Raw genomic sequence first — 18788 nt, 5'->3', positions numbered from 1 at the left:
CTCCATGCAGGTCTTAACTCTGTCGTCTTCACTAAGTAAGTTGCAAGGGGTGAAGAATGGTGGAAGATGTGGCTGGTGAATGCCATAGCAGGATGAGCGCTGTTAAAGCTACTAGAAAGTCAGGAATTGGACCAGAATCCCCAAGATGTGTGCACACCGTGGAGATGCTGGGTTGTCATAAGATGAGGAGTAGAAGAGATGCCCAAAGGGGAGAGAGGGGTGGTGAGAATGATTTACAGACACCAAGGTATTAAGTGATGAGAGATGCACACCACTACAGTCTCAATAGAGCTTTCAGAAACTGTTCACTGGTCATTCTTGAATGTGATTTTACAGCCTCTTTGTAGGGAGTTAGGTGTAACTGTAAAAGCCCCGGTGGAAACTTACATTGAGATTGCAGTCTCATCGTGTAGTTCTATAGTTTGCAAAACTCATTAAATCTCATTTTCTCTAGAATTATGTAGAAGAAAAGCTTATTCCTACTTGGAATTGGATGGTTAGTATCATGGACTCTACTGAAGCTCAGCTGCGTTATGGTTCTGCATTAGCATCTGCTGGTGATCCTGGGCATCCAAATCATCCGCTCCATGCTTCTCAGAACTCTGCCAGAAGGGAAAGGATGACAGCCCGTGAGGAAGCCAGCTTAAGAACACTTGAGGGAAGAAGGTATGAAAATAGGTTGATTTCTGCATGCGATATGAATTACCAGTTTTACAGTCAAATCTTGTTCACTGACATTTTAGGAATCAAGTTTTGTAATGCAGCAATGTAGTTACTGTTTTGTTTTAAGTTGGCTTCCTGTGCCGTTGCTACTGTTTGGTTTATTCTGACGTACTAGATTCATCATGAGTATTAATTGTTTATAATATACTGCATCTGAGCTCCTTACAGTAAAGCACAAAACTATGATTTACTCTTGTCACACCGCTTTGTGGTTTGGGTTTTTTTTTTTTGAGTTTTTACATCTGTATTTCAAATACAGAGACTAATACATAAAGGATGCATTCTACTGTGACACCTAATCTCTCTGTATTCAATCCTTTTCTTTCACTAGGCGTGCTACTTTACTCAGTGCCCGTCAGGGAATGATGTCAGCACGTGGAGATTTCCTGAACTACGCACTGTCTTTGATGCGTTCTCACAATGACGAGCACTCGGATGTTCTTCCTGTTCTAGATGTCTGTTCACTAAAGCACGTAGCATACGTTTTTCAAGCCCTTATTTATTGGATTAAAGCAATGAATCAACAGACAACATTGGATACTCCTCAGCTGGAACGGAAAAGGTATCAAGGCTTTGCAAAAAAAGCGAAAGTGGCGTATGCCCTTTTGTTTCAGTCATTGGGGTTGTTACTCAGCAACTCATATATCTATATACATGTATCTGTGTGTGTGTAATAACATGTGTATTATAAAAAGAAAATCTATAATGGTATATAATGTATGTATGTTTAATAAGCCTTTTACAGTATCCTGTTAGAATCATTTTATGCTGATTCTGTCAAACAAGATAAGAATGACATGGGAGAAAATGTCAAAGTCTGCTGTGATGGGCTTAGTAGTTCTGTTTTCCATTTGGTTGTGGATATTTGAGACTTACCTTGATGATTTAAAGCACAGTAGGGAAGTAAACAGCTGAAAACATCCTTAACTTGAAAATCCCTGCTACTTCAACTATAGCATTTTAAAAGGTGTATTTATTAGTTTTTAAAACATTGTAAAATTTTTTTTTAGAAATGCTCTTTGATTCAAAATGGCAATTAATGATCATAGAAATGTCCACATGTTGGTAGTCTACACCATTGGTTCCCATTTCTTACTAAGTTTTGGGGTAACGTACCTGAACAAGTTCTAGTCAACAGTTAAATAAACAAAAATTTTTGCCCCTTACTGCCCCTAATTTTCAATATCGCAGGTTGAACTTAACTTTTCTCTACAAATTCAGTAACTGTAAAATGTGAGGTATCAATATTTTTAGATACATATTGGAGAGATGCTTTAGTTCCAGTCTTATGTTCAATATATCTTGGTAACATAAGGCTTGTTGTGACCTCAAAATGTATGCTGGAGGATGTTGCTGTCAACATTAGTTTTCTCACAAGTAGGGATGATTTAATACAGTAATTGATTTTTTTGTGCTGGCTGACTTGAGTAGTTAAGAGCTGTGGCTTTAAGCCTTTTCCAGGCAATAACATACTTCTAGAATCTGCTTTGTCTCCAAAAATTCACATATTGAAATCTGTCAAATAACTGTTCATCAAAGAATTGCAAAATTTCCATGAAGTGCTTGTAAAACTATGAAGCCCTAGACCTTTGCAATTAAAGGTGCGTGGTTCAAATTCAGTTAGTTGCTTCTGGTAGATGACATTTTAATAGCCTGTATGAAATGAAATTTATTGGTCTTCGTTTAGTTTCAGATCATATTTCACAATACACAAACTGCCAGAAATGACTACTAATCAGAGTTCTTGATCCTTTTTATAATACAATGAAATCCATTTCTTTAATAAGCAGCTTGCAGACTTACGTTCTGAAATATGATCAGTGACATTATTTTTATAGGACTAAGCATATTCTACACCAGTAAATTTTAGAATAGTACTCACTTACATATTTCTTCCACTAATGCAGGGTTCCTGGGGTTTTTATATTGACATAATCTTTATAAACAAGCATACCTATCACTGTCTGAAGCCGTAACTTTTTAGATCAAACTTGGTGGGTGTCCAAATGGCTATAAGGGTAACTGCGTGAGTAATGTAGAGAGTGAGTATGGAATGAGAGGTACTCAACAGTACTTTGATTTTGGAGTGAGTTATGTGTAGCTCTCAAAGTACACTTACTGATTATACTCTTGGTTTTATTAATTGCTACAGACGTAAACGTTTTGCCTAATGTTTTCTTCAAGAGGATTGACTCTTCTTTTTTCTTTCTTTCCTTTTTTTTTTTTTTTTCTTTTTCCCCCAAGAACTCGGGAGCTTTTGGAACTGGGTCTTGACAATGAAGATTCAGAACATGAAAATGATGATGACACCAATCAAAGTTAGTATACAGAAACACTTCTGCAGTATGCCAAAATATGACACTTTCTTAATGTTTTTCCCCTTTAGCTAGCTGAGACTTTGAATAAATTTTGCTACTTGTATATGTTACATTACAGTTGGGTTTTAGTAAGATTTTCTTACTGTTTTTGCTTTACCAAATTTTTTCTGTCATTGCCTGTTCTCATTTCGGGGCCCTCTTTTTGTCTCCTTTCTCTAAACTGCAGAATTTGTGCCCTTACTTATCATTCTGCACATTAACAGAATTTAAAATTTGAATCAGAGTTAAACTGATTTTTTTGATCTAATGAAACTGCTGCTGAAAATGGTAGAATGTATACTCTGTACTAAGTACATATAGTGTAGGAGCGCATGTTCAGTAAAGTTAGTTGCAATAAAAAGAATAAAAGTGATGACTAAGCAACTTAATAAAAATACGGGATTTGTGGAAGCATCCTGTAGAAGTATTAAATTTGCAGAGATGCTCCTCCAGTCAGATAGCTAAAAAGGAAGCATATTAATTTTTGGTATTTTAAATCCTTTTCTAACTGTGAAAATTGAATGGAAATCTTCTGTGATATTTAGGTGCTACACTCAATGACAAAGACGATGACTCCCTCCCAGCAGAGACTGGCCAAAACCATCCATTTTTCAGACGATCAGACTCCATGACGTTCCTCGGCTGCATTCCACCTAATCCTTTTGAGGTTCCTCTGGCAGAGGCCATTCCACTGGCAGACCAGCCCCATCTATTACAGGTGACATCAGAGATGGTGTTCTGGAAGAAAACTGCAGTTTGCTTTTTTTCATTTCTAACTGAAGTATATTATTTACCCAGAATGCTTTTGTTAATTTTCAGCCAAATGCTCGCAAAGAAGATCTGTTTGGCCGACCAAGTCAGGGTCTGTATTCATCTTCTGCCAACAGCGGGAAATGCTTAATGGAAGTTACAGTGGATAGAAACTGCCTTGAGGTAAATTTAAAGGTTTTATTATTTTAAAGAGTAGGGTAATTTAAGCTAGTACCTTCATTTCTTAAAAAGGCACTTTAATGTTTTTCAGAGATAATTTAAAGTAGCTTTCAATATGATAATTTAAAAGCCCGGTAAGTGTGAAAACTTGGACTTTTTAGGAAAAGTATACTTAATATTTTTCTAAATGTAGGAACTTTTATGGTTACTGATTTGTAGCAGATTTCAGGCAATATTTTTAAAGGCTGCAGTACAATCCTGAGTTAATCTTGAAATGCCAATTATATAATTATTTGTGATAAAGAGAATTAAAATTTCCCTATAGCTCAGTAGATTTAACTTGCCTACAGACTGAGCATTAAATGGCAAGCGTATGAAATGCAAACATAAAGTAGGAAAATGGTTTTTCTTGTTTGTTGAAATGATTGAGGTTATTGTGTTTTAACAGGTCAATTACGATGCTCACTTTTTTGTATGGTTTAAAAATTTGATAAATATATGTATCTCCTGAAAAATCCTTCTAGACTGCCTTGAAAGTGCAATTAAATTTTACTTCTCCTTGTTTAGGTTCTTCCAACTAAAATGTCTTATGCAGCCAACTTGAAAAATGTTATGAGCATGCAAAATCGGCAAAAGAAGGAAGGGGAGGAACAAAATGTGCCTACAGAAGAGTCTGAGAGTTCAAAGCCAGGGCCTTCAGCTCATGATCTTGCAGCACAACTGAAAAGCAGCTTGTTGGCAGAGATAGGATTGACAGAAAGTGAAGGGCCACCTCTCACATCTTTCAGGTAGTTTGGGTTAAAAATTACTCCATGAAATATTACTGAACTGATAAAAGGATATTTGGGACTCTGAAAAGTTTTTTAAATTAAAGTGGGCAGCTTACTTTAGTTTGAATTTGTAGTTTGTGTTTGATAGCTTTTAAAATGAGCAGTTGAACAGTCTTCAAAGAGGTCTGTGCAAACTGTAGTAGAAGTCGGTTACTACCCGACTTCCTGCTGCAGACCTGCCGTGATGTCCTGGGTAGCTAAGTTTAAAAATTGTAATTGACAGCTTGCCATCTGTGTCTGGTGATACTGACCACGCTTTATGCAGTTAGGGATTGAACTGCCCTCGCTTTGAATTACACCTTTTAAAAAAAATAAATTAAGCTCTTGATTGAAGGGAGACCAGTAACACTGATTTCCATATAGCAGTGAAGTTACGTGCTTTGAGAGTAATTTTTCTTGTGAAGTGAGACTTATGTTTCGGCTCGAAACTAAGCAGCTTCATGTGTTTTTGTCCACAGACTTACTGTACTGTGGTGTTGTTTATCAGAAATAAAGAATTAATTTGAAAGCAGAGGGTAAGAAAAAGCAGAAGTACGCAAAATGTGTCTGAAATTTAACTTGTTTTTGCTTGTCTGTCATTTTTTTCCCCCTCCTTCTGTCAGGCCACAGTGTAGCTTTATGGGCATGGTTATATCTCATGACATGTTGCTGGGACGTTGGCGCCTCTCTTTAGAGTTGTTCGGTAGAGTGTTCATGGAAGATGTTGGAGCAGAGCCTGGATCGGTATGTATTTCCCAGTGTAAGGAAAATTCCTCTTACAACTAAATTGTGAACCTTCCTCGTTATTCTAATTTTGGTGTTTGTTTTTTGTTTTTAAGATCTTGACTGAATTAGGTGGCTTTGAAGTGAAGGAATCAAAATTCCGCAGGGAGATGGAAAAACTTAGAAACCAGCAATCCAGGGATTTAACCTTGGAGGTAAAAAATGTTAGTTTATCTTCTGAATTTGTTTTCATTAAGAGTTGAATTATCACGTGTTGCAGGAACTTGATAGGAGAAGTTGTATTTCAGAGTCTGTAAGCAGGTATCTTAAACGTTACTTTGTGAGCCGTGTTGCAATTGCTCTGTGGTTTTTCACAGCCTAATTGGTATTTTCTGAGTCTGTGCAGAAGTGTCCAGAAACTTCTTGTGAAGCTGAAATTCTCTCAGTATGATGATTGGTAAAGAAAAGAAAACTTTTTTGTTTTTCACTAGGTTGATCGAGACAGAGATCTTCTAATACAGCAGACCATGAGGCAGCTCAACAATCATTTTGGTCGCAGGTGTGCTACCACTCCAATGGCTGTACACAGAGTAAAAGTTACTTTTAAGGATGAGCCGGGAGAAGGCAGCGGTGTAGCACGAAGCTTTTATACTGCTATTGCACAGGCTTTTCTGTCAAACGAGAAACTGCCAAATCTAGATTGTATTCAGAATGCCAACAAGGGTACCCATACAAGTAAGTGATGCAGAGCAGTTAATCTACTGATAACATTCATAAAAAAATCTTGGATGCTTTTTTGCATTGAAATACTTGGCATTATCTCGGAGATTTCTCTTGTTAGCTCAGCACAGGAACTGTTGCATTGTTACTGGTTGCATCACGTAGCACTGAAATGTGCGTGCTACTCCTCTGAGGCAAGGAAATGGCTTTTTTCTGCTTTCAGAAACAGGAAGCTCTTGTTTTTCTCGAAACAAGAGCCTGCTTTAGATGCTTTCACCTTTTTTGAGCATCTTTGTCTGTGGTAGGCAACAATTGTCAAGATTTTAGCCAGTAAGAGCTTACACATTTGAATAGGACTGCTTCATCTGGCTTGTCACAAATACATATTAATGTTTTTGAAAGTAATATATAAACTCTTGAAGTATTTTGACATTCGTAAGTTGGTACAAATGTTTCAGGTTCTGTTCTTAAGTTTGGCTGAACACCAGTCACTACTTTAAGTGAAGGGGTTCTGTCTCATTGATGTCTTTTAAATTATCTTCCAAAACTGTGTCCTGCTTACACTGAAACTTAGGTAGGAGAGAGAAATACAAAGATGTTTAAGCTTAATGAGATTTTTTTCCCTTTCAGGTCTGATGCAGAGATTGCGAAATAGGGGAGAGAGAGATCGAGAAAGGGAGAGAGAGAGAGAAATGCGGAGAAGTAGTGGCTTACGAGCTGGTTCTCGGAGAGATAGGGATAGGTAAGTGATATATTTTTAATTTGACGGAGACACTTTGTCAAATAGAATAATTGCCTTGATCATCTTCATGAAAGGGGGCCTACAAGAAAGCTGGTGAGGGACTTTTTAGGATGTTGGGTAATGGCAGGACTAGAGGGAACGGATTAAAACTAGAAATGGGACGATTCAGACTGGCCGTTAGGAAGAAGTTCTTCACCATGAGGGTGGGGAGACACTGGAACAGGTTGCCCAGAGAGGTGGTGGAAGCCCCATCCCTGGAAGTTTTTAAGGCCAGGCTGGATGGGGCTCTGAGCAACCTGATCTAGTGGGAGGTGTCGCTGCCCATGGCAGGGGAGTTGGAACTAGATGATCTTTAAGGTCCTTTCCAACCCAGACCATTCTATGATTCTATGAAAGATACTTCTACTTCCTCAAATTAAAGCTTTTTTACTTTCAGGAGCAATTTACAGGGTAGCTTCTTGAAGTTCAATATATACTTTAATTCTTTATAGAATACTTATGCTTACTTTAGCATTGATAGATGATGTCTCAAGCATCGATCTCTCCTACTAAAACAATAATAACAACTTGTGTACTAGAATAAAATTGTGAGGTGGTTTAGAAACAACATTGCTGTTGGTGGCATGTCTGACTGCTGTATCCAAACTACTAGTAGCGTTAAAATCTCTGGTTCATTTTGATTCTCTGTTTTTGAATCATTCTCTCCAAGCACCTATGAGCAACACTACTGTTCCCGCATAAAACCGAGTGCTATTTTGAATCTGTGTGCAAATTGTATTGTTCCAGAGAATTTTTGCATATTTCCTCTGAAATGAGTACAAAGTGCTCTAATTTTTTAAGGGACTTTAGAAGACAACTTTCCATTGACACACGGCCTTTTAGACCGGCATCAGAAGGAAATCCTAGCGATGATCCTGACCCTCTTCCAGCACACAGGCAAGCCCTTGGAGAAAGGCTCTACCCTCGAGTGCAAGCAATGCAACCAGTAAGATTTATCTGTCAAATACACTTAATGATACATTGTCTTGTCATCTCTTAGTTTAAAAATTAATTTCCCTGTCGAGTATTGTTTAACATAACTGAAAATATTTGAACATGTAGGGCTGGTGTTATATTCTTCGGCATTTTCGTAAGATTTTGCTTCTGTAATTTGTCATTTAGTTTAGGAGGTATCTTGTAACGTATTCTATATTTAAAATACTAAAACTTTCATAAAACAATATTTGAAAATGAGAGAACTGGAGGTGAATAGTAAGACACATTATCATTCCTTATTATCCCCAGGCATTTGCAAGTAAAATCACAGGAATGTTGTTGGAGTTGTCCCCTGCTCAGCTGCTTCTGTTACTAGCTAGTGAAGATTCCCTTAGAGCAAGAGTTGATGAAGCAATGGAACTCATTATTGCACATGGCAGGTAAAGTATCAAGGATTTAGATAAGAAATGAGAACTGATTTTGTGGCCAAAGCACTTGTACTGTGATGTACTGTACATCTAATCCTGATACATGCAACTTATTCCTTGCTTTGTTTTAGATATCTTTCTTTGGACATGTGACTTGTTGAATTTTGTTTAGTCTGTCTGGTTTCAGAATATGACAATTCCTTACTGTGAAATTAAATCCGCCTTTTTTATTTTTTTTCCTTGTCAAGGGAGAATGGTGCTGACAGTATATTGGATCTTGGATTACTAGACTCTTCAGATAAAGTGCAGGTAACGAACTGTTGCATAAATTAATTTTACTTAAGATCCAGTTGTATCAGTTAGTTTTAAAAACTTAGGCAACTGGAGCCTTCCTTTATCATGCAAGACAAAGTTCTGTTTAATTAATCTTCTATCATTATCTTTTTTTTTTTCTTTCGAAAAGATTAAGCAGTAATTACTCAAAAGTACAAAATGTCACCGTTAGAAATATCGTGGAAATTCTTCACCAATGAAACTTGAATCTGTGGGTCTAGTAGTTAATGTGTGTCAGTAACAACAAGTAAGTTTGTTAATTGCTATTCTGATTTTCAAAACAGGAAAATAGAAAGCGGCATGGTTCCAGCCGCAGTGTAGTAGATATGGAATTAGATGATACAGATGATGGGGATGATAATGCACCACTTTTCTACCAACCTGGAAAACGAGGATTTTATACACCAAGACCTGGTAAAAACACAGAAGCAAGGCTGAATTGTTTCAGAAACATTGGCAGGTATGCTACTATTAACTTTCTAGTCTGAAAAAATGTAAAAGACAAATATACAAAATACCAGGGAGAATACCAGTGATCCAAGCTGCAAAAACTTTATTACTTTTATGGTCTCTACTGTTTCTCACTTGGAGCTAAATAGTAGGGAGTTTGCACACGTTAACTTGAGGTTTCTTTTCCTGTTAAATTTTTATTTTACAATCTGGAAGTTTTATACTGCAGGAAAATATTTCGTTTAAATTATATATGTCCATATTTTTCTTTTGGGGATTGATAGGGCTGGAAATTTGAGTTTGCTGAAAGATCTGTGATGTAATTTATGTTGTACCGAAACAAACTCCAAACATTTATTTTCAGAATCCTAGGATTGTGCTTGTTGCAGAATGAACTATGTCCCATCACGTTAAATAGACATGTAATCAAAGTTCTTCTTGGCAGAAAGGTAAGTTGAACACAGAAATTTTAAGATTTTATATAAAGGAAATTATCTTTAAAAGCGGCTTTTTTCCTCCAATGTTCATGTATTGACTAGCAGTGTTGATATTGGAACTGTAAGGAAGCCTTTAAAATTAATTTGTGGAGTATTTTTTTTTTTTCATTTTCTAGATTTTGAACTGAGTAGATGTACTAGAAGTCAGGTATTTGACTAAGATGGAATTATTTTTAATAGGTTAGCTTTTGACTCTCTTCAGAAACAGCTTACTGTCTCCCCTTTTTCTCTTCCTGAGACTGAAGATTCAAAGAGATAGAATCACAGAATTGTTCAGATTGGAAAAGACCTTTAAGATCATCAAGTCCAACCCTAAACCTGACACGGACAAGTCCACCACTAAACCATGTCCCTAAGTGCCACATCTACATGTTTTTAAATACCTCCAGGGATGGTGACTCAGCCACTTCCCTGGGCAGCCTGTTCCAGTGCTTTACAACCTCTTCAGTGAAGAAATTTTCCCAATATCCAATCTAAACCTCCCCTGGTGCAACTTAAGGTCGTTTCCTCTTGTCCTATTGCTTATTACTTGGGAGAAGAGACCGACCCCTACCTGGCTACAACCTCCTTTCAGGTAGTTGCAGAGAGCAATAAGGTCTCCCATGAGCCTCCTTTTCTCCGGACTGAACAGCCCCAGCTCCCTCAGCCGCTCCTCATAAGACTTGTTCTCCAGGTTCCTCACCAGCTTCATTGCCCTTCTCTGGACCTGCTCCAGCATCTCAATGTCTTTCTTGTAGTGAGGGGCCCAAAACTGAACACAGTATTCAAGGCCTCACCAGTGCTGAGTACAGGGGGATGATCACTTCCCTACTCCTGCTGGCCACACTATTCCTGATGCAAGCCAGGATGCTGTTGGCCTTCTTGGCCACCTGGGCACACTACTGGCTCATACTCAGCCGTCAGTCAACCAACACCCCCAGGTCCTTTTCTTCCAGGCAGCTTTCCAGCCACTCTTCCCCAGCCTGTAGCGCTGCTTGGGGTTGTTGTGACTCAAGTGGAGGACGGGGCATTTGGCCTTGGCCCATCGATCCAGCCTGTCCAGACCCATCTGTAGAGCCTTCCTATCTTCAAGCAAGCAGATCAACACTCCCACCCAGCTTGGTGTCATCTGCAAACATACTGAGGGTGCACTTGATTCCCCCCCGTCCAGATCATTGATAAAGATATTAAAGAGAACTGGCCCCAATACTCAGCCCTGGGGAACACCACTAGTGACCACTGGATTTAACTCCACTCACCATCACTCTTTGGGCCCAGCCATCCAGATGTTTTTTTACCCAGAGAAGAGTGCACCCATCCAAGCCATGAGCAACCAGTTTCTCCAGCAAAATGCTGTGGGAAACTGTGTCAAAAGGCTTTACTGAGGTCTAGGTAAACAACATCCACAGCCTTTCTCTCATCCACTAAGCAGGTCACCTTGTTACAGAAGGAGATCAGGTTTCTCAAGCAGGACCTGCCTTTCATAAACCCATGCTGCGTGGGCCTGGTCACATAGTACTGGCCACAGATGGTGTTAGACAGTACTAGGCAATAGCATCTCAGCTTAACAAAAAGCATTTTCCTCAGTATTTGAGAGAACTCATTGAATTGTAATTAAAATTTTGTCTGTGGTGCAGGTATGATTTAATTCAAAGCAATAATTACCTGAACTTTTGGCAAAAATGCTTCCCCACCCCAATAAACAGTAATTATGTACTCCACATTTAATGCATTAGTCAGTAGCATTGTAAGTTCTGTCTGCTGCAACAAATTTAAACCAAGGTTTGTTACTGCTGGTCTTTCCTTTAGAACGATGTCGATCACATAATCAGTTATCCAACATACATATAATCTTTAATGAAAAAGGGTTAATGGCAGAAAGATATGCTTCCAAATATCTCCTGATACCTTCCAAGAGGTTTTTTTCTAGTTTTTTTTCTTCAGGTTTTTCTTCTTGAATATGTATTCCTTCCAGTTAAATGTTGGATACATGAACAAATATTTTAGTTAAGTTTAGTATAGTTGGTAGATTACTTTTCTTTCCAGGCTTATAAAGAACAAAGAGGCAAGGAGCTATAGAAACAGCAAGAAGTAGACATTGGTATTTGAATTGTTTGAAACTGTGGTATGCAGCTACTAGCCATCAGTCATTTAAATGTGTGTGTGTATATAGCAGCAGTACGGATGCGTTTAAGTGGAGGGGATCTTTCAGCATTTTGGACCACTGATGCAAATTGTTTCCAGCTTCAGTCAGCCTCCATCAAATCTCTATTGAGCTAGGTGATACGCAGAATTTGTTTAAAAAAAAAACAAACAACTGTAAATTCTCTTTATAAAACCTATGCCCTTAATAGCAGAAAAAACTTTTAAGGTCTGTTTTTACGTTCTGCTAGTGCACTTCAGTTGAGTATTCTAATGTACCTTCAAAAGCAGGCTGAAAATAGAAATGTGACTGCCTTTATTTCCAAGTGTTTGTATGCTTTGTTACATGGATTATGCACTGCGGTATGCTAGTGCATAGATTAGGCACAGATCATATAATTTTGAACGTATTTTTCAAGAGCTGGTATGTTTCAAACATCTAGTTTCAAATATCTGTCTTTTTTTTTTATAGGTGAACTGGCATGACTTTGCTTTTTTCGATCCGGTTATGTATGAAAGCCTTCGGCAACTTATCCTCGCTTCCCAGAGTACGGATGCTGATGCTGTGTTTGCAGCAATGGATTTAGCCTTTGCAATAGACCTGTGTAAGGAGGAGGGCGGAGGGCAGGTAAGCACAGCTAAACCCGTGTCTCTCTAGTTTCAGAATTCGACAGCTTCTGTGTGTTGTAGCGTATGCGTAATCCATGCTCTTCTCAGATGGCAGAGATAATGTTTTACCCTTCCTAGATTCAAGTACAGTGTTCTCATCAGACGTTGTTTCCTTGAAAGTGATGTAGAGCCTACCGTAAAGCCTGGATAGCATAGTCAGTCCTAGGGAATCTGCAAAGCTAACATCTGATAGTAAATTGTGCTTGTTTTTAGAGGAATACTAAGCAATAAATCACTGTGCAGCATGCTGTGGCTGTTGTAATGATCTCACTTACTTCCCCCCCGTCCCCTGCCTTTTTAAATGGTCCTTGTTGCTTTGCCATAGGTTGAACTTATTTCCAATGGTGTAAATATACCAGTCACTCCTCAGAATGTATATGAGTATGTCCGGAAATACGCAGAACACCGAATGTTGGTTGTAGCAGAACAGCCTCTACATGTAAGTCTTTGGTGGAATATTTTTTAAAAAATGAAAAAAAAAAAATCTGTAAGTCTTCAGTCAGTTAATTCTTTTCCTCATTTTAGTATTGCTAACCAGGTTTCTTCTGAAGTCTTGACAGCTTAATTAAAAATATTTCATTTTCTTTTTTTTTTTAAATGTTAGCTTTTTATGCGGTACTGTGAAGACTGAGTACTTTGAGAAATTTGTCTTTTTTGATCGAATGAAAGATAATTTTGTTCAACCTTGATCTCATTGGTTAAGCATATATGTTAATTTCTTGAGCTCAAATGGCACGTATCCACTTGGAATTTTTGGTTTGTATTTAGCAGCTACTTTGTTCTAATAATCTGTTATCTTTGTTTTGTTTAGCCTTATAAACAAAGATTAAAAAGAAATTTCAAAATATCTACACAAATCACCTTGAACTTCTGACTTGTGTCCTTGTTTTAAAAGGAAAAAACAGTTATGAAACATACAACTTTGTTCTTACTTTACTAGCTGGGCAAGAAACCTAACAATTGGCTATAAAACCGTACTAAAAATAATTTCGTTTCGAAGCCTTCTTAAAATAAAAGTTACAGATTAATAACATGTTTTTGTTAACAGTCTGGTACTTAGAACCACTTACTCTCTGTCACATGAAATAACTTGGGGTCATTTCTTCTGACTGTGGTTTCCTGCTGCACTTCTGAGATACTTGAGATTACCTCTGTGCAGTTTAGGTCCAAAAATCTCACAGAAAGAACATGTTCCTGGAATTGAGCTACTTGATCTCCATGCCTGCCTGTATGAATAGTCTGACTCGTGTTTATTTTAAGAGTTGAAAAGCATAACATTCTTATTCATTTTGGAATTTACTAAAACAAATGTATTTGTATTCTTCCATTTTGAAAATGGAATTTGCAATCTTTTGGGGATATTACTTATTTATATAAGATACGTGTGCGTGTAAAACAGTTTTAAAGCAGAGTTGGCGTCTGAGCATCTGAGAAAGCAAAGGAAAAGTAACACGCAAGATACGCTTTTCGTAATTCACATCAGATTCATCAATTTAGCAAAATAACTGAACCTTTTAGCATTAGAGAGTGCATTTGCTTCTGCTCCTTGTGAAATATTAGTTCAAATCATTACTGCTTTCTTTTGCAATAGTAGGGAGGGTTTAACAGATTGGCGCAGTTCTTTGTTTCAGAAAACTTGCATCTCAGATGGTAAAGCTTTGAAAGAAAGGAACAGCTAGGAGAATAATGAATTTTGAGTTAGCAGGGGATTTCACATGGAACTTTTCAGTAGTGCATTTAAAGTCAATCTGAAAGTGACATGGCTATAATGTGTGAATCTTGTGGTTTTCACTTAAGGCAATGAGGAAGGGTCTTCTGGATGTACTTCCAAAGAATTCACTAGAAGATTTGACAGCAGAAGATTTCAGACTTTTAGTAAATGGCTGTGGTGAAGTAAATGTGCAAATGCTAATCAGCTTTACCTCTTTCAATGATGAGTCAGGTATGAAATAACTTACTCGGAAACAGAGTTGTATGGATAACTTAACACTGTTTTTTCTGTGTGGAGTAGAGTTACCAGCATTAAACTTAAATGACCTCTTCTGACATAAGTTAATAAGTCATTAAAAATCCTAATAAAAGTACTACTGTGTTTTTTATGGACCTTTGAAAATATTTACCTTCAACTCAGGGGGAGCACATTTTCCAACTTTGCTGTCACTTGATGTTAAATACAAGGATTGTATTACTGGTAGCGTATCTTTCCTTCTGAAACGTTTGACCTAACTTTAGAACTGTAAATGTGATGGATGCAGTCTAATATTTCTTACATAAATTTTTAAACTATATTTAGATGTTGTTAGGCTTTTTGGGAGGCAGGGGATGGGAGTTGTCCTGAGGTATGTCAGAATTAGCCTTTATATTCAAAAGTATGTGTATTAGTTTCAGAATTACTAGTGTCTCCAGTATCAGGGCTTTATGAATGAGATCATAGCTAAAATCCAACTTGCACTACATGTAAAACAGATCTCTTAATATTTATTGTCCAGTGTACCAGCTGAATTATATATCTTTTTTTTATTTCACACAGGAGAAAATGCTGAGAAGCTTTTGCAATTCAAGCGTTGGTTTTGGTCCATAGTTGAGAAGATGAGTATGACAGAAAGACAAGATCTAGTAAGTTGTCCGTTCCCAGTGGAAACATGCAGAAATGGAATAACTTTAGCATCACTACTATTTTTAACTGTCTACCTCCAGTGACATTCTATGTGAAGGCTTTAGGTAGCAGAGCAGGGTAGTAGGGTTCGACTAGACTTTCAGTTCTGGAAACATCAGGTGTGAATCTTAGACCTTCTTGCAACTGAAAGTGTGTGGTGTGTTCTTATCCATATTCACAGGTCTATTATGGAAGCACAGTTACAGTCTCTGCACAGTCGTTCTTAAGTGGAGTAACTGGTTAGTCAGCAGTGTTGTGCGCCAGTAGGGTTTTGAGGTTGAGTTGTTTTCCTGGATCATCTCCTCTCCTGACTCCTGCATATCCCGAGGGCAACACCCGTGTCCTCTCTGTGAGATGTCTGTAATGATGCTGTCTCCTTCTCACAGCCTTTACGGAGTAGCTGGTGAGAAGCATGAAAGAACAAGATACTGTTCAGGGGGTTTCATTTTGGAAAACTTTGCCTGTAAATTGTATTCATTGTATGCTTCTTAAGCTATTTGCTTTTAACTTCCTACTACTTAAGGTACTGTCTTTCCTTTACAGTTTGCTAAAAGGAAACAAGGACTAATCTGAAAAGCGGAAAATCTAGAGCACATTTATTAAGGAATATCTATGGTTACACTTTGGTAGTGACTCTGCTCTGCAAGTCAGTATTTTACACTTGGGACCATAAACCAAATATTCTCTGTTGCTGCCTTTTGTCTGTACAAGTACTATATTCTGTAGTATTTCTGCTGCATTTTGTATCGATGGCAGTCACCACCTTCCAGATGGACTTGGGAACATTTCATTTACTGAGGATTTGTTGGCACAGGGTCATTTTGAGTGCTGCTTTTATCAGTTTTAACAGAAGTATATGAAATAGTGAGCGGATAAGGACAAGGAAGTGAAGGAAGGTACTACAAAAGCGTGTAGCGTGACCACCTAGTTGTTGACATATTGAACAGAACGTAGTATGATCAAACTTGCTGTGGCTGTGCAGTTCTTGTTTAGCCTACCCCTACACGGCATGTAGGCAATAAGAAATTTAGCCTTGTATAGCAAAATTTTAAATGCCACCTTCTTTTTTCAGGTATACTTTTGGACCTCAAGTCCATCATTGCCTGCCAGCGAGGAGGGATTCCAGCCTATGCCATCAATCACAATAAGACCACCGGATGACCAACATCTTCCTACAGCAAACACTTGCATTTCTCGCCTTTATGTCCCACTCTATTCCTCTAAGCAGATCTTGAAACAGAAATTGTTACTCGCCATTAAGACCAAGAATTTTGGTTTTGTGTAGAGTATAAAAAGTGTGTATTGCTGTGTAATATTACTAGCTAGGTTTTGTAGATTTTTCCATTTGTCTATAAAAGTTTATGAAAGTTAATGCTGTCATACCCCTGGTGGTACTTTAAAGATTTAAATGCAAACATTCCTGTACTAAATTTGTAACGTAAAGGCCTAAGGAGCACTGGCAATATCTGATTGCAACAGTTTGCTAGTCAATAACTCCTTTGCCTAACCCCAGCCAAAGATGACAGCAGAACAATATAATTTACACTGTGATTTATCTTTTTGCTGAGGGAAAAAAATATGTAAAATGTTCTGAAAATTCACTGCTGCCTTTGTGGAAAGTGTTTCAGCAAAGGTTCTTGTATAGAGGGAGTAGGGAATTTCGAAATAAAAAATTAAGTATGTTCTGTGTTTTATTTTAACTTTTTTTAATGGTGTTTAATTTGTGGTTGGCTGCAGTTGTGTATCATGTATATTGAACTTGTAAAAAGTTCCTGACAGCTCAGATCCTGGAGTTGGGATCGTCCACTTATGAAACCACTTTCATTGCAATTTTTGTTCCGATTGCATTGAACTCTGGCGCATCAGATACCATCACTAATATTTTGCATGTAATCTGTACCTTTAGTGGGTTTCTTTTTTTTTTTTTTTTTTTTTTGTACATATGATGAGGCCAATGCACAGTATTTCATAGTTCACAATCAACATTTTTGTATCCCTGTTTCAGTGAACAGACAGTCAGGAGGTTGTTCCACTACCAGTTCTAACCTGACACTTGTACTACGTTATCTAACTATGTAAACTCAGCCTGGGCACTTTCTGGTAACTGTAAAATGTTTATAAGATCATGATTATTGAAGATACATTTTGGAAAACTTTAATGTTCGTGAGCAGCTTAACTTCTTTTGTATCTAGCCTTTTTTTAAGTATCTTGTTACAGTTTTTTAATAAAGAAATTACAGACAAAATACCAAGTCATACTGAAGAAACAATAGTTTTTATTTATTTAGCCATTTATACTTTAGCTAGCAGCATACACTAAACATAGTTGTTCATTAAAAATCTGAATCTTGTTACTGAAAAATTGACCTGCAGAAGACATTCAGCCCACATTTTACAGTTAGCAGAGAATCCTGAATGAAACAGGCCAGGCAACCCCTTCTTTTCACAGAATTGGTTTGAAGGGAAAGTGGCTTGTTCTGAAAAATCTCAAGGTAATGAGGTTAGAATAAAATTCTCAAATTGCGTTGTAGTGGGTTCTACTGTATGTTCACTTTTGAAGTGGTTGGTTGCTTTTGGGGAGGGCAGTCTTTGACCATAACCTAGGACGTGTTTTCCCTAGTGCTTGAGAGATTTTTTGAGAGTTGGGAGGTGATCAATAAAGGAAGGAGCTACTTTTTCTGTGTCAAAACCAATTTCTGAAAGCGTAGCAGACCAAAGCATTGAAGGTTAAGAGCTTTTGTGGTGGTGATGTTCTCCTTCTTTCTTGCTTCTCCAACACCATGAGTCTGTGTTAGTGATTTTTATTTTTTTTTTTCTTCCTGTTGTTGGGAAGAGCTAAACTTACTGTTCCATCAAAATCCGAGTGGAATTCACCTTTGACAGAACTCCACTGGGTTTCCTTTTCTGCTAGCTAGTGGAGGATGACCAGAAGTTACCTACAGCTGTGACTTTTTAAAAAGTCATTTAGTTTATTTAGTTGCTGGAGGTATGGAGGACAGCTGAGATCAGAAACTCTGATCACCAGTTGCCAAATTGATGCCGAAAATCCTTTTTTCTAAATAAGGCTGACTGTTTCAGGCTTATGTAGTTAAACTGCAGATAAATCAAGTAAAGAGATGTAGAATTATTTCTGCATGTACTAATACTTCCTAAATCAATCATCCTAGAAAAGGATAGTTTCAGGGTATGAGGACTGGAGTCTAGTCTGGATTTCCTATTGTGACCTCCAGTGTATCTTAAGTTCAAAACTGCATCGGATTTTACAATGCTAGTATCGATCAAAAATAAAAAGCAGTACAGCTGCACAAGTCTAGCTATAGGTGTATTAGTATAGAGAAATTCCTGCTGGTATGGCTGTTCTCGTATACCAAGGAGGATAGTTACAAGGGTACGAAACACCATCTACCTTATGCCTGGATTTCTATCTGGTCTAACTATTTCCATTACCAAAAACGCCTCTAACTGAAATGTGTAAAGTTAGTAGAAAGCAACAAAAGAAACTGTTTAGAATAGGCATCAAATCTACAGTCTGTAAAATAAAAGCTCCCTCCCTCACAAAGCTTTGTGAGACTTGATGTATTAAAAAGTATCCAAGGCCCTTGGATGAAAGGCCATATATAAATGTAAAGTACTGTGTGTATATATATATATATGT

General features: G+C 37.6%; 1 protein-coding gene across 11 annotated transcripts in view; it reads left to right on the top strand.

Moving 5' to 3' along the window:
- Positions 1-16833, top strand: part of UBR5 (ubiquitin protein ligase E3 component n-recognin 5) — a 90776-nt gene extending 73943 nt beyond the window's left edge. For 10 of the 11 annotated variants that reach the window (XM_063327300.1, XM_063327301.1, XM_063327304.1 and 7 more), the window contains 20 exons: positions 455-666; positions 1055-1285; positions 2968-3041; positions 3626-3798; positions 3900-4013; positions 4578-4798; positions 5443-5563; positions 5659-5757; positions 6034-6277; positions 6893-7004; positions 7845-7989; positions 8289-8419; positions 8656-8716; positions 9025-9200; positions 9555-9639; positions 12281-12436; positions 12803-12916; positions 14275-14419; positions 15008-15093; positions 16206-16833. In XM_063327300.1, the coding sequence (XP_063183370.1) occupies positions 455-666; positions 1055-1285; positions 2968-3041; positions 3626-3798; positions 3900-4013; positions 4578-4798; positions 5443-5563; positions 5659-5757; positions 6034-6277; positions 6893-7004; positions 7845-7989; positions 8289-8419; positions 8656-8716; positions 9025-9200; positions 9555-9639; positions 12281-12436; positions 12803-12916; positions 14275-14419; positions 15008-15093; positions 16206-16418 (2913 nt within the window). In that variant the 3' untranslated portion in view covers positions 16419-16833. The remainder of the gene's footprint in view (positions 1-454; positions 667-1054; positions 1286-2967; positions 3042-3625; positions 3799-3899; positions 4014-4577; positions 4799-5442; positions 5564-5658; positions 5758-6033; positions 6278-6892; positions 7005-7844; positions 7990-8288; positions 8420-8655; positions 8717-9024; positions 9201-9554; positions 9640-12280; positions 12437-12802; positions 12917-14274; positions 14420-15007; positions 15094-16205) is intronic. The other variant, XM_063327299.1, reaches the window with a different exon arrangement.
- The last annotated feature ends 1955 nt before the right edge of the window (positions 16834-18788 follow it).

Source organism: Chroicocephalus ridibundus, chromosome 2 (assembly GCF_963924245.1).
Source record: "Chroicocephalus ridibundus chromosome 2, bChrRid1.1, whole genome shotgun sequence".
In the NCBI taxonomy this organism is placed as follows: Eukaryota; Metazoa; Chordata; class Aves; order Charadriiformes; family Laridae; genus Chroicocephalus; species Chroicocephalus ridibundus.
Note: the sequence above shows the minus strand (reverse complement) of the source record. Positions and strands in the feature narration are given on the sequence as shown.